At 40.9% G+C, this 14416-nt stretch overlaps 2 protein-coding genes across 5 annotated transcripts in view; one reads left to right on the forward strand and one right to left on the reverse strand.

The window, feature by feature from the left end:
- Positions 1-14416, reverse strand: part of LOC115221334 (H(+)/Cl(-) exchange transporter 5) — a 180178-nt gene that overhangs the window by 89508 nt on the left and 76254 nt on the right. The window contains exon 1 of one of the 4 annotated variants that reach the window (XM_036511057.1): positions 7041-7938. The exons of the other annotated variants lie outside the window; for them this stretch is intronic. Coding sequence (XP_036366950.1) covers positions 7041-7098 — 58 coding nt within the window. The 5' untranslated portion in view covers positions 7099-7938. Of the gene's footprint in view, positions 1-7040; positions 7939-14416 lie in introns of those variants that run through there. 4 annotated transcript variants of the gene reach the window in all.
- LOC118767062 overlaps positions 8657-14416 on the forward strand; it is an 89845-nt gene continuing 84085 nt past the window's right edge. Inside the window, exon 1 of the mRNA XM_036511061.1 lies at positions 8657-9696. The gene's annotated coding sequence lies outside the window, so the exon portion shown is untranslated. The remainder of the gene's footprint in view (positions 9697-14416) is intronic.

Here is a 14416-nt window from a genome sequence, read left to right on the forward strand (position 1 = left end):
CAGGCCGGATTTGAACTGAGAATGTCCAACAACGGAGACAAAGACATTATCATCCACAAAATAAAGAGAAATAAAAAAAACATTTCTAAGAACCTGTTTGCCAGTAAATAAAGAAAACTCTGCTTTTAATGGAATTGGTAATTAAAAGACCGAAAGAATTTTGTTAAATCATACTGGATATAGATTTCTTTTATTTCTTTTTATTTCATGGAGCACGACCATGAATATCCTTTTCTACTCTAGGCACAAGGCCTGAAATTTTGGGGTCAGGAAGGCCAGTCGATTAGATCAACCCCAGTATGCAACTGGTGCTTAATTTATTGACCTCGAACAGATGAAAGACAAAGTCGACGTCAGCGGAATTGGAACTCAGAACATAGTGGCAGACGAAATGCCTATTTCTTTACTACCCACAAGGGGCTAAACACAGAGAGGACAAACAAGGACAGACAAACGAATTAAGTCGATTATATCGACCCCAGTGCATAACTGGTACTTAATTTATTGACCCCGAAAGGATGAAAAGCGGAATTTGAACTCAGAACGTAACGGCAGACGAAATACTGCTAAGCATTTCGGCCGGCATCCTAATGGTACTGCCAAGTTGCCGCCTTAGCATGACCATGAGTATCAGTGACCTGGGTGAGTAAAGCCTTCTATGAGACTTGGGAGGGGAGGTTAGGGTGATGACCATAGTGTAATAGGGGTGTTGGGAGGAGGAGACAGAATACAGATAGTCATGGGAGGGAGAGAGTAGAAGGTATGTAGGAGGAAGCAAAGGGAGGAATAGGAAGAGAGTGTAACAGGAGAGGAACGGTGAGAGAAGAGAGTGAGTAGCAGAGGGTGGGGGGGTTAAAGAAGTAAGAGATAGGAAGAGAAAGTGGGCGGCTAAAAAAAGGTAAGAGGAGAGAGTGGTGGGAGGAGAAAGAAAAGGAGGAAGGAGAAAGAGGAGGAGGGAAGAGAAAGAGAAGGAAGGAGGAGAAAGAGGAGGAGGGAAGAGAAAGAGGAGGAAGGAGGAGAAAGAGGAGGAGGAAGGCTAAGAAAGAACTGATAAATGTTGGTTTTGGTAGAAAAAGTTGTAAATATTTGGTAAATTGGTTTTTTCTGTTTTTCTTTTTCCTTTATTTTTGATTGGAAATTTTGGTTTAGCAATGGAATTGATTTGATGATCAATGCTTGTTGCTTCCATCAATAGCAACACCACCACCACCACAATCAGTGACTGTCTGATTGTGCTACCAGGTCATGAAGCCTCTATGTGGTCACTTGGCTGACTAGAAATAGAGGACAAGTCTCTCAAACAAACAGCACATTACAGGATGAAGAAGTCCTGAGTAAATCATGCTTGGAGTCATGTTTGATCTAGACCTAGAGTTAAACACCAGTGCTACTACCATCAAAGTATGGAAAGTTGATCAAATTCAACCACAAGGGCAGATGAGCCTTTATGTGGTCTCTTGACCTGCTAGACAGAGAAGTCAAAAATATTCATGAATTCGCACCCTCTGAAGAATACATTGGAAAATGCATAACCTTAGATCATGATTGAAAATATATAAAAGATGGTCACAACTGGATTGACTTTGATCATAGGTTTGATGAAGAATTACCTAGGGCTAATCATCAACACCACTACCTTCCATGAACCAACAAGAGAGTGTCAATGTGATAGCTTGACCTGCTAAAAATACCATCCAATTATTCTCCCTCTCTTCGTATTTAATTGCCCCCCCCCTTTCACCTTTGTTACTATTCAATCGTCTTTCTCATATAATTCCCATCCATAGTAGCACTCGTTATTGCTATCACCCTCTTTCTCTCACCCCTTCTATTCCTTTTCATCATAATCTGTACTCCTCACACACCACCCATGCACTTTTCCATTCAACCTTTTTACCAAAAGCCATCATGTAACACTCTCTCTCTCTCTCTCTCTCTCTCTCTCTCTCACTATCTTTCTGTCTGTCTCACCTCTCATGCCTCATACGAATCACTCTAGTTTTCTTCATTATTCACCCCCCCCACCCTTAATCTGTTCAGGATGAGACAACTTTCTTGTATTGAGGAATAAATGAATGCAGATAACAGAGAAATACAGAAAACTTGGTCTTGCTGGGGCCAAGACAACCTCTCTAGTGTAGTTGTCATAAAATTCACCCAGCACACTCAGTAAAGAGTTTGGCAATAAGTGTCCAGCTATAGAAACCAAGCCAAAACTGAGACTTAGGAGTGAGATGTGGTGTCCCACCCCCAACAATCCATTTGCAAGGATAGTAACATTGAATATGAATTCATTTGCTAATTAATCCAATAAATGTCAGTATAGAAAAGAAGACAAAGTGCTTGAGGATTGATGTTAATTTTTGCAGTCGAGATGAAGTTGTTTATTTCTCTTTATGTCCTGTGACTTAGCAGTTTGACAAATAAAGAGGGATAAAATAAGTGGTTGATACGACTGAATAAACCAGTGGTTTCCATGTTGGGTTGGCAAACCAATGTCTTCACAACTCTGTGGTTCTGCGTTGAATACCATTAAAGGACATTGGCTAAGTGTCTTCTACTACTCTATAGTCTCACCTTTACAGAAGCCTTGTCAGTGGAATTTGCTAGAGCGAGGCTGTGCCAAACCCTGTCATTCACTCACACACACGAATAGATGAGAAAGTGATTTGTTGTCTTTGGTGAGAAACTCACAAGTGAGAAGAGCTCAGAGACAGGGTTAGGGTTGTTGTGAAGAACCCAGTTCTTTGTGTCCCACAAATCTGGTTGTTTCCATCAAACGTCTTCCCTCAAATACTTCAAAATGTTGCAGTAGAAGTCTTCAATTGATGGCCGGGCCCTGGAGGAACAAATTCTCAATGCATTTCTTGGGGTTATACTCATGACAGGTCATCCACATCAGTCATCATGTTCCAGGGACTTTCTTTTCATTCTGAAGCACCTGTGCCACTTGGAGCATTGCATATGACCCATTGCCTCATAGCCATAGCATGCTCAATGTCTCTGTAGCAGACTTCCCAAGTTTAACACAAAATTTCACATTGGCTCTTTGTTCCAACTTACTGTCCATCACAAAATTCACAGACTACAGCTGACACAGGATCACAAAAACACAAATTTCACAACTTGTAAAGTAGATACAGCAAATAAATAGAACAGGAGCTTTTTATGAGTGCACTCAAAAACATTTCACATAAACTTAAAGGGTGTATATATATATATATGACCTTCGAATGTTGGGCCTCACAGAGGCAATGATGAAAGACCGAGACCTCTGGAGAAATGTTGTGACTGGGAAGACCTGGAAAGTAAAGTGAGATCACAGCTGTAGCCTACACCAGTGTTGCATAACCAGCCCACTTAACAAAAGTACCTTTGGATCGTAGGGCAACATGCCTTGCTTGAGGAGACCTATTGAGTCAAGTAAATCACAACCAAATGTAAATTGTAGTTGTGGTTGATGCCAGTGCTGCCTGATTGGCTCACATACTGGTGACATGCAATAAGCACCTTTCATGCATTGGTCATTGCTAGTGCTGCCCGACTGGCTCCCCGTGCCGGTGGCACGTATAAAGCACCATCCAAACATAGTCATTGCCAGCCCCCTCACCCCTAACTGGCTTCTGTGCCTGTGGCACGTTAAAAGTACCCACTACACTCTTGAAGTGGTTGGCATTAGGAAGGGCATCCAGCTGTAGAAACATTGCCAGATCAGACTGGAGCATGGTGCAGCCACTGGCTCTCCAGACCTCAGTCAAACCATCCAACCCATGCCAGCATGGAAAACGGACGCTAAACAATGATGATGACAATATCTTTATATGTACATCATAATCATTATCATCATCATCATCACTTAGTGTCCATTCTCCATGCAGGCATGGGTTGGATGATTTGACTGAAGCTGATGAGCCAGAGTGCTGCACCAGCCAACTTCCTAACACCAACCACACAAGGAGTGTAATGGGTGCTTTTATGTGCCACCAGTATGGGTACCATTTACATGACACCGACAATGACCATGACAACAATTCACAGGTGCCATGTGCATGGCACTACCAATGACCATCACTCACAGGTGTCATGTAAAGCCCTTTTGATTGCAGACCTTGCTTCCACACCTGAAACTTCTCTAGTTGTGGTAGTGATTCGGCTATAAGAACATAGAGGAGCCCCCAAGGGCAGCCGATCTGAAATTGCCCTCTTATAGCCCAGCAGACTATGATGACCAAGATGTGGCTGAAAACTGATCTTTGGTGAACTCCTACCTGTACACTGAATTCACTGCTATACTCACAGCTGGCTTAGGCTAAGGACCTCTCCTGCAGCTGCCCTACCAGAAATATAGCACCACTGGTGCCAGCACAAAATCAAACTGCATCTCATCTAGACTAACTTTCTAATTAGTTGAGCTATGACTCTCTCCCTAACTTTCATCATCTGCTCCAGCAATCTGATGCCTCTATGATTATTTCTGTTTAAGGTATCACCTTTACTTTGTTAGTTTTTGATTATGGTGCTGCTACACCAGTCATTGTGTAGGACCCCCTTGTGGACAACCTGATTAGCCATATGGGTGACTACGTCATATTCCACACTGCCAGATATCTTAAGGATCTCAGTAGCTTTCCCTATCTTCATATCTTTAACAAGCCACCGTCTATTCAGATAGCTGGTCCCTCGGTTGGGACCACATGAAGCAGACTCTCTCTCCTATGTTTTCTACATTTAGTATATACACACACACACACATGCATGCATTTGGTGGCATAAAAAAACCCAGGCGTATTAGGCACACCCCAGTTTCAGCAGAGTGTATTCAAGAAAAAGTAGTTTTTAGTACATTAAAATACATGGGACGCTCGACTCTACACATAAGACCCATCGTAATTATTTGGAAAAAAAAAGTGCTTCTTATATACTATCAAATAAAATATACACACACATGTACATATATATATTATCCAGTGTGTATAGGCTCCACAAATATGTATAGCATTTAAGACAAATATGCAGACTCCAAAGAGGGAGGGAAGAAAGGAGGAAGAAAGGGAAGAAAGGAAAAATGCAGGCAAATAGATGAGGGGTAATGTACAAAGGATGCTTTTACTGTATGTATATACAAAAATGTGTATACATTTGGTGTATGTGTATATGTATCTAAGTTTGGTAAATGTGTGCGTACATTTTAAAATGTGTGTGTATGTGTGTGTGTGAGTGTGCATAAATGTATGCAAGTAATGTATGTGTATAAATGTGTGTACATGGTGTTGTATGTGTGTACAATTAATGTGCAGAGTGCATGTATGTATGTATATTCAGTGTATATACATAGACTGTATGTATGTGGGTGTGTATATATAGTATATATATATATATATATATATATATATATATATTATATATAGTATAAGAGAGAGAGAGAGAGAGAGAGAGTATGTTATGTATATAGAGTATATGTATATACATAGCACATGAACAGTGTATGTATATCCATAGATTGTATATACAATGTGTTTATGTATACATGTACAATAAAGTGGCAGGTGTGTGTGTGTGTGTGTCAAGTATAAGCAAAATATGCACCGATACATTAAATGTATGTAACAGTGCTTAATAACAGTATCATACCCACAGATAATAAGAGAGAGAGAGAGAGAGAGAAGGAGAGAGAGAGAGAGAGAGAAGGAGAGGAGAGAGAGAGAGAGAGAGAGGAGAGATGATAGGAAAAGTTAAAAACGTAATTCAAACTGAGAAATTTTTTATTTGATACATTCTTAACATTGCTGGCAAAACTGAGGCTAGTTATGATCAAGCAAACCCATGATCAATGGCACTCCAGCCATAACCATCCCTTTATATAAGTGCATCTAAGTCAACATCATCGAATGTTGTTATTTGAGAGACATTTGACAGCCGTGACTTTAAGAAGAGAAACTATGAAGAGGGGGGGAGCTCCCTCATTGCCCCAACAAAACACACACCCTACAGGCACGGCCCCAGTCCCAACCGTACGGCCCCACTTTGCAGGATTGCTGTGTCTATAACAACGTATAATACACAATGCATGTCTGCTACTCTCCAAGATGTATAATATGCTATGTATGTATAATACCCAATCTATGTATAATACTCTCCAGGATGTATAATAGACTATAAATGGATAAACACTCTCCAATGAGTTGAAATCAAAACGCAAAAATATATTTTATTCTAAAAAGCAGAAGAATTTAGGAAAACAACAAAAAAACACAGCAAAAATACTCTCCGTTTCCTCTGCCAAAACCACTTGCATAGAGGTGTCAGGGTGAGCTGAGATGGTATATAACTGGTACTTTTCCAATCTTTAATATCACTAAACTATTGGAAGCATGGGGGGGGGCTATTATGTGGGCAGTAGACCTTTGGGAAACAGTAGTCGAATCTTGCTCAAATTAGAGTGTACCCTTTAAAAAAAGGAAGGATCCATAGAGTAATGTCAGTGTCACTTGTACAATACTTGTACAAAAAGATGGGATGGTCATGGTTGAATTGCCTTTCATTACAAGTCTTTCCAATCAGAGTCGACCTGGGGCTAAACAACAACAACAACCCAGGAAACTACAAAGCAGTCAGTCAAACTGCTAGAAACGGCAGTCAAATTTCCAACTTATCCTTGCATCTTCAAACTGGAAGGACAATTTGCATAAAGCAGTCCTGGGTGTTGAACAAGACAGGGTGGGCCTCAATGGAATGCCTTTGGTCATAGCTGATCTGTAGCTAAACAAATCAAGGACACAAACAAATGAGGGATTGCCTATGTAATTACTCCACCAGCTAGAAATAGCAGCCAGATTTCTTTCCAGTGACACTTTATCATCTTAAAATCAAAAGAATTGTATTTGAATAAACGACAGGTTAATAATGGGTGGAATGCTTAGGATCGTAAATCTTTTGGATTAGGGACCGATTGGATTGGAGCTGATTTCGTATCACCTCAAAATCATTTTCACTAAAAAATTCTTTGGCTAACTCAAAGACAAAATCATCATTCCTCTTACCTGAATCCAAATCTTCATATTTCTCCACCAAAGTATGGTACATATCAATAAGCGTCATTTTGCAAACTTTTCTTTTTTAGGTTTTTCTGTTTCTGTCTTTTTTTTTTTACCCCCCCAACGAGACGTGAGGAATAAAAATACAGGGATGTTATGAAAGAAGGGTAAAGATGTGGTGGCTGCCAAGTGAAGATGTGCAGGGTTTATGATGCCTAACCATCCAGAGCCAGCAATGAGTCTCATTAAATCCAGAATCTCAGGTGGATTTAGGGGGCATGGTGGTGGGGTGGACAGAGAAAGAAACCCCTTTGATCTCTCTCTCTCTCTCGTTCCCCTTAAATGTATATTTGGATGTAGGACCTCAGTGAAGTGTCACTGAAGACACTGAATGCTTAACACAAAAAGTCCTGTGATGTAGCTGGTTGCAGGGAGGGCAATCACAGTCAAGCATGAGTAAAGACTAATGACTGATCTTGCACTTTTCGCCATTCAAATTGACCGTTTATCCCTTGAGGTGAAGGAGAAGGGTTTAGAGACAAGATATTTTTTGCTGTCATTTACACAGAATATACATCCATGAAATCTGAACAAGATAAAGGAATAAATAAAGGTATAATTTACAGCCAGAGCCCCAAATTTGGCCCCAGATTTGGTCCCAAAATTCAGATCTACTAGTTCCAAACCAATACTAAAATTAAAAAAAAAAAAAAATAGTGTCAAGGCAAAAAGCAAATATGTTTGTGCCGGGATTATGTGTTGTGGGGTTATCACCATCTGAAAGAAGGCCTTAAAGAATTTGAAATGGTTTCGTCAACAATTCTTTGAGTTGATCAGTTGGGGGGGGGGGATGGGTGGAAGAGGCTATTATTAGCCAGAAATGTTAAGCAAATATTTTATGACAGCAAAAAGAAAAAAAACATTAAAGAAAAAAAGGAAGAGAAAGAAGAAAATATAGAAGAACGAAGAGAAGAAAGATGAAGAAAAAGAAGGAAGCAATGCAAAGGGGGGGGGTGATTAGGTTTGAGAAAATTACAAAAATTAACCAATTTCAACAAATTCTAAACAAACAGTTTTGTCCAATGGGATAAGAAAAAGTTGCGAAAAACTACTTCGAAGAAAAAGGAGAGGGAAAAGAAGAAGAAGAAGAAGAAGAAGAAGGCAGCAGCTAATGGGAAGAAAGAAAGAGAAGAAAGAAGTTGCAGTGAAAGACTTGAGTGAAGTTGTGAAAAGAAAGAGAGAAATGAGGGCCCAGTGTGACACGGGGAATATATGAGGGTGTGGGTGAGGTATATTATGGGGGGTAGGGGAAATGATAGGTGACTGAGAGAGGAAAATATATATATACACATATATACACACAGGGAGAGAAAAGGGGGAGAGAGAGAGAGAAAGAAAGAGAGAGAGAGAGGGATTACTGTTTGGGTTGAGTATATTTCACTGTGCAATGAAGAGAATTTTGTAGTGATGTAACGCTAGGGGTCTCCTGTGTGTGCATCGGTTAAATAAGACTGCTTCCTCCTGCTTGCTTGCTTGACTGCCAACTCCAAGACATTTCTAGTAGTAGTAGTAGTGGTGGTGGTGGTGGGTGGGAGAGCTTTGACTGACTGGGTGTGGTTCGGAGCAGAAGGACAAGAAGCTGCTCAGCATTCAGCATCCACAAGCACCAGTAACTGTGTGTGTGTGTGTGCGTTTTAAGAGACAGGCAGATGATGGGGAAAAAGAGAGAGAACTGCTTCTGCCACTGACTGATCTTTGAATAAAGAATCCAGTCGTTGCCACCCACTGATAGATAGAGAGTTCTACATTAAAAGAAATTGAAACCTGTTTGTAAAAGTACACAGCCAGACATGTAGGCATGAATGCGTGCAGGCACATGCATGTGTGTGTGTGTGTGTGTGTGTGTGTGTGTGTGTACGGGAACGTGTTCAGTGTAACATGAATCTAAAAGTGAGTGACAGGTCTCATAGGTTCAGATTCACACACACACACGGCTATATATTTAAGAATATGCATTTTTGAGTATTTGAGAGTGTGTATGTAAGAAAAGAAGGGTGTGAAAATATGTTTGTGAGAGAAAGTGTAAGAATGTGTGTGTGTGTGTGTGTGTGTGTGGTAAAAGAATACAGGAAACTGTAGGGAAGGATGGTAACTTGTAATTTGTTTTTGTTTTTAAGAAAAGAGAAAAAAAGAAGCAGACTTTCAGAGTTAGACCCAAAATCAGAATGAAATTCATATTTTAAGAGAACATAGAATGATAAGTATGATGGTCCACGAAACCTGATCTCAGACTTTGTGAGATGGACACACAGACACACACACTTAGCTGGGGAGTGGAGGGGGTGGACAAAAACAATGATGATGATGATGGCTGTACAATTTTTGAAAGTTAAAAAAAAAAATTACTGCTCCCCTGTCCCCGCCCTCCTATATATGAACTGAATAAACTTGAAGAATTTCTATGGAAATGTTTGAAGGAACAACAAGGAAAACTATGATTTGTGGTAAACAACTAATTGAACAGTCGATACCAAAGACTTTACCATTTTTCAAACTTCCACTACCTTCTTTCTGCCAAAGAATAATAAGGAAGTCACAGAAGAAGTGAAAGATAGAATGATAGACAGACAAACAGAGAGAAATTGGAAGGAATTCCCCCACAGTAAGTAAATATTTGCCCTTTTCTCTTGTTTTTGTATTTGTTAATTTTTATTTTCAGATTTTTTTTTGTGCTAATTATTCTCCACCCCTCACCCTACAACAATCATTAAACATTTTGCCCATAAATCTGCTATAAATCTGTCAGGTGCCACACACACACACACACACACACACAGTGAGATATCACTTTGCCTATGGCCTGTTAGACATCCTCTTTGTAAACTATCATCATCATCATCATCCTCATCATTACTGAAGGCCACAAAGGGACAGAATCAATGCTTTGTGCTACAGATTCTGGCTAAATCCATTCTGAATTCGTATCCCACTGAGGTCAACTTTGCTTTCCATCCTTCTGGGGAAATTGGTGGAGGTGGGGGCCAATAAAAGAAAATATGAGCCAAGTAGTTGGGGGGTGGTCAATGAGTTCAACTAATGTCCTCCCCTCAAAGTTGCTGCCTCTTGGGCTGAAATTGCGAATAATTCTTCTTAATTAAAGCAGTTAAGGTAGTGAACTAGCAGAATCATTAGCCTGGTAGGCAAATTGCTTGGTGGCATTTTGTCTGTCTTTATGTCCTGAGTTCAATTCCCACCAAGGTCGACTTTGCCTTTCATCCTTTCAAGGTCAACAGAAAAAGTACCAGTTGTGTACTGGGGCTGATGTGATTGACTCATCCCTTCTCCCAAAATTGCTGGCTTTGTGCCAAAATTTGAAACCATTCTTATTAAGGCAGTGAGTTGGCAGAATTGTTTTGTATGCTGAGAAGCATTTGTTCTGAGTTCAAATCCCATCAACATCAATTTTGCTCTTCGTCCTTTCAGGGTTGAAAAAAAGAAAAAAGAAACCAGTCAAGAACTGGAGTCAATGGGATCAATTTGCCCCACCCCTCAAAACTACTGACCTTGTGCCAAATTTTGAAACAATTATTATCATCAATGTTTCCTTTATTAACAACCAACAAGGAGGACGACACAGTGTAAGATTACATAAAAATGCAGGTAAAAACAATAAAATAACAGGGAGTACCTTCTCCTAGTTGGTCTTCAATCAACAGGTGCATGCTCAGAACACACCTTTCCACTCAGGCCATTTAACTATTATCGTTATTGTTATTATTCTTATAAATCCTTTCTACTTATAAGCACCAGGCCTGAAATTTCGGGGGGGGGGGGGTAGCCGATTACAGTCTTCCCCAGAGTTCAACTGGTGCTTATTTCACTGACTACAAAAGAATGAAAGGCAAAATCAACCCCAGCAGAATTTGAACTCAGAACATAAAGATTCACAAGAAATAACACAAATCATTTTCATTTGGTGTGCAAACATTATTATCATTATTATGCTTTATGTCAATCACCAGATTGTTGCCTGTCCTTGTGATCTTGTCATCTATGTCCCTGGGGCTAATAAAGGAAATTATTATTATTATTATTAATCATTATTAAGATGGTGAGCTGGGCAAACTGCTTAGCGGCATCCCATCTTTCTTTACGTTCTGAGTTCAAATACTGCCAGGGTTGACTTTGCCTTTCATCCTTTCAGGGTCAACAAAATAAGTATCAGTTAAGTATTGGGGTCGATGTAATCGACTTTGCCCCCCTTCCCTCCCCTGAAAATACTGGCCTTGTGTCTACAGTGGAAAAGATTATTATTATTTATTCCTTTATTGCCCACTGGGGCTAAACATAGAAGGGACAAACAAGGACAGACAAAGGATGAAGTCGATTACATAGACCCCAGTGCATCACTGGTACTTATTTAATCAACCCCGAAAGGATGAAAGGTAAAGTTGACCTCGGCGGAATTTGAACTCAAAACATAAATGTCAGACGAAATAGCACAAAGCATTTCGTCTGACATGCTAACGATTCTGCTAGCTTGCTGCCCTAAAGGATTAAAGGGCAAAGACCCCCTTCGGTCATGAATGACCATGGGATTGCACCTAGAAAGTTACCCTCCTAGACACAAGTCCGGGCAAGGTTGTTTATGGAAGACCAGCAGTCGCCCATGCATACCAGCCTCCCCTCTCCACGCCACCAGTGTTGTCCAAGGGAAAGACAAGGGCCGATACAGCTTGGCACCAGTGACGTCGCAACTCATTTCTACAGCTGAGTGAACTGGAGTAACGTGAAATAAAGTGTTTTGCTCAAGAACACAACACGCAGCCCAACCCGGGATTCGAGCTCACAACCTCACGATCGTAAGCTCGACGCTCTAACCACTGAGCCATGCGCCTTCACTAAAGGATTATGATTATTATTATTAACAACAATTGTCTCTAATTGAGGCTGAAGGCTGGTGGCAAATTTTCATCAGGGACCTAGCTGTGTTAAGTAGTCTGCTTCCCACCCACAGGGTTTCAGTCTCAGCCCCAGCATGTAGGGAGGGAGAGATTACAGGGGGAGAAATGGCACCCAAATGACTGGAAGCAATTCCGAGAAGGCCAGACAAATAATACAGTAAGGACATGGTTAGAATGTCTTTGATCATAGGTCAGGACTTACCTTGGGCTAAACAACAACATTCAGTCAACATGAGAGACTCTGTGGTCGCTCAAAAGAAATAAATTTGTATTACCTCCCAACCCATGCCAGCATGGAAAGTGGACGTAAAACATAGATAATAATATTTACACAAGAGCTTGACTGATAATCTAGTCCTACACCAGTAAAATAGGACATGATGGTCACAAGTGGAAATCCTTTCATCATACATCAGCTAGTTAGGGCTCATCTGATCCTAACCAACAAAACAAACAAGAGTACCTCTATAGGGTCACCGAATCTGCAAGAAATAGCAACCAAATTTACTTTTGGATAAATTAGGGACTGACATACAAAATGACACAATGATCACAGTTTGGAACAGCACTGATCATAGGTCTGCTCTTGATCAGGGCTTACCTAGGGTTAAATAACAACAACAGCCTCCAGCCAATGATCCGTCCCTCCCACTGCCAAGTCTGAGAAGATTTTACTGTAAAAAAACTTCAGTCCTGAGAAGGACAGAAATGAGCATCGTTAGAAAATCGATGGAAGTAGTTAAGAGCAACATATTGAGATAAAGAAGCTAATATAAGAGAGAGAGGGGGAGAGAGAGAGAGAGAGAGAGTGGGAGAGAGAGAGGGAGAGAGAGAGGGGGAGAGAGAGGGAAGGAGAGGTGAGACAGGTGGTATGTCTTACCTATCAACAGTAATCATTAAGAAATAATCAATGACCACTCTCTCAGAGTCTCTGATGCAAATTTACTATTTGTTTTGTATATTACAATAATTGTCTTAAAGCTTTTGACAGGGTCCCTTGCACCCTCATCTGGGGGTCAATGCAGAAGCTAGGGTTGGTCAGTAGCTGGGGGAGAACTGCCCAAGCCATGTCCAGAGATGCAGTCAGCAATGGGTATAGTAAGGTATTTAGTGTAGAGGTAGCTCACCACCAAGGACTGGTTCTTGATCCCCTTGTTGTTTACGAGGCCATAAGAGAGGAATTTTAAAAAGGTCTGAAAGAAATGAAGTCAGTATGTTCTGCTGCTGGATGTGAATATAAGTGCAAAGAGAGAGAGAGAGAGGTTAGGCATAAAACGAATCAGTTGTGGTGTGAAAGAGAGAAGACTGCACTGGTATGGCTGAGGAGAGCTGCATAGAAATGGATGGAACCCAGGAAGACATAGGACAAAGAGGTAAGGAAGCATCTTCAGATGTTGAGCCTCACAAAGGACTCAGACAATTGGCAGATTTGCTGAGTTTGAGAAAATTCATCTTGATGACCATGCCCCCCACCCCACACGAACAATCTGTTCCTCGTCCCATCTTCCCCCTTGTGCTCATCCCCTATTGTATCCCACCCCCATATGTCCCTGTTGAATCTCTTCTAATATCTCCCTCCACCTGCATTGCCCCACTCCATTTCTCACTCTCTTTTCCCAATCTCACAAACTTACCCACCTACTGCCTCACCCTCTCCAATCCTTGCTCCACTTCACTACATATACATCCCCACACCCTTACCCATCACATCTTTTCCCTCTCTCTCCTTTCACCTGAAATAGCCATGCTTCTCCTCTACTGCAACACACCTATTACTCACCCTCAATACTACTCTCACCTCAACTGAGGGGTCTTGTAATTTATTTGGTGACCCTAATGGTGCTGTTGCCACATAAAACCACCTACGTACACCCAGCCACAAAAATTATACTGCAGCAGACAGAGTTTGGTGCACTCCTATGGTTTGCCAGTTCTTGTTGAACCAAGCAACCAATGCCTGCAGGGAAAACAGACATGAAAGGATTATATATCATCATCATCATCATTTAACATCCGTTTTCCAGGCTGGTATGTATGTATGGCCTATGCATGTATATCTACACACACAGGGTACGATGGGTAAATTGTTGCCATTTTATATTTTTAATTTCATGTGTGCGCAGTAGGGTCAGTTGGGCACTGATTGTGAGAAAAACAGCACCATGACGCAAGTCACTCAGCCAGAAATTTGGAAACGACATGCTGTACTGCTTGGCATTTGTGCTGGAAGCTCCAATACAAATATTTCAGAGTGTTTGGGTGTCAATCTGAGGACAGTGCAATCTAAGAACATGTACCAAGAGTGATAAAAGTCAAATATGCAGTCAACATTATGGTGCTTGAAGTGATCACTAGTGATGGGGACGTTATGCTTCCATTCATCTCCTCATGTGGCCTTAGACTCAACACGGAGGCCTC

This window comes from Octopus sinensis, linkage group LG18, assembly GCF_006345805.1.
Source record: "Octopus sinensis linkage group LG18, ASM634580v1, whole genome shotgun sequence".
NCBI classification, from domain to species: Eukaryota; Metazoa; Mollusca; class Cephalopoda; order Octopoda; family Octopodidae; genus Octopus; species Octopus sinensis.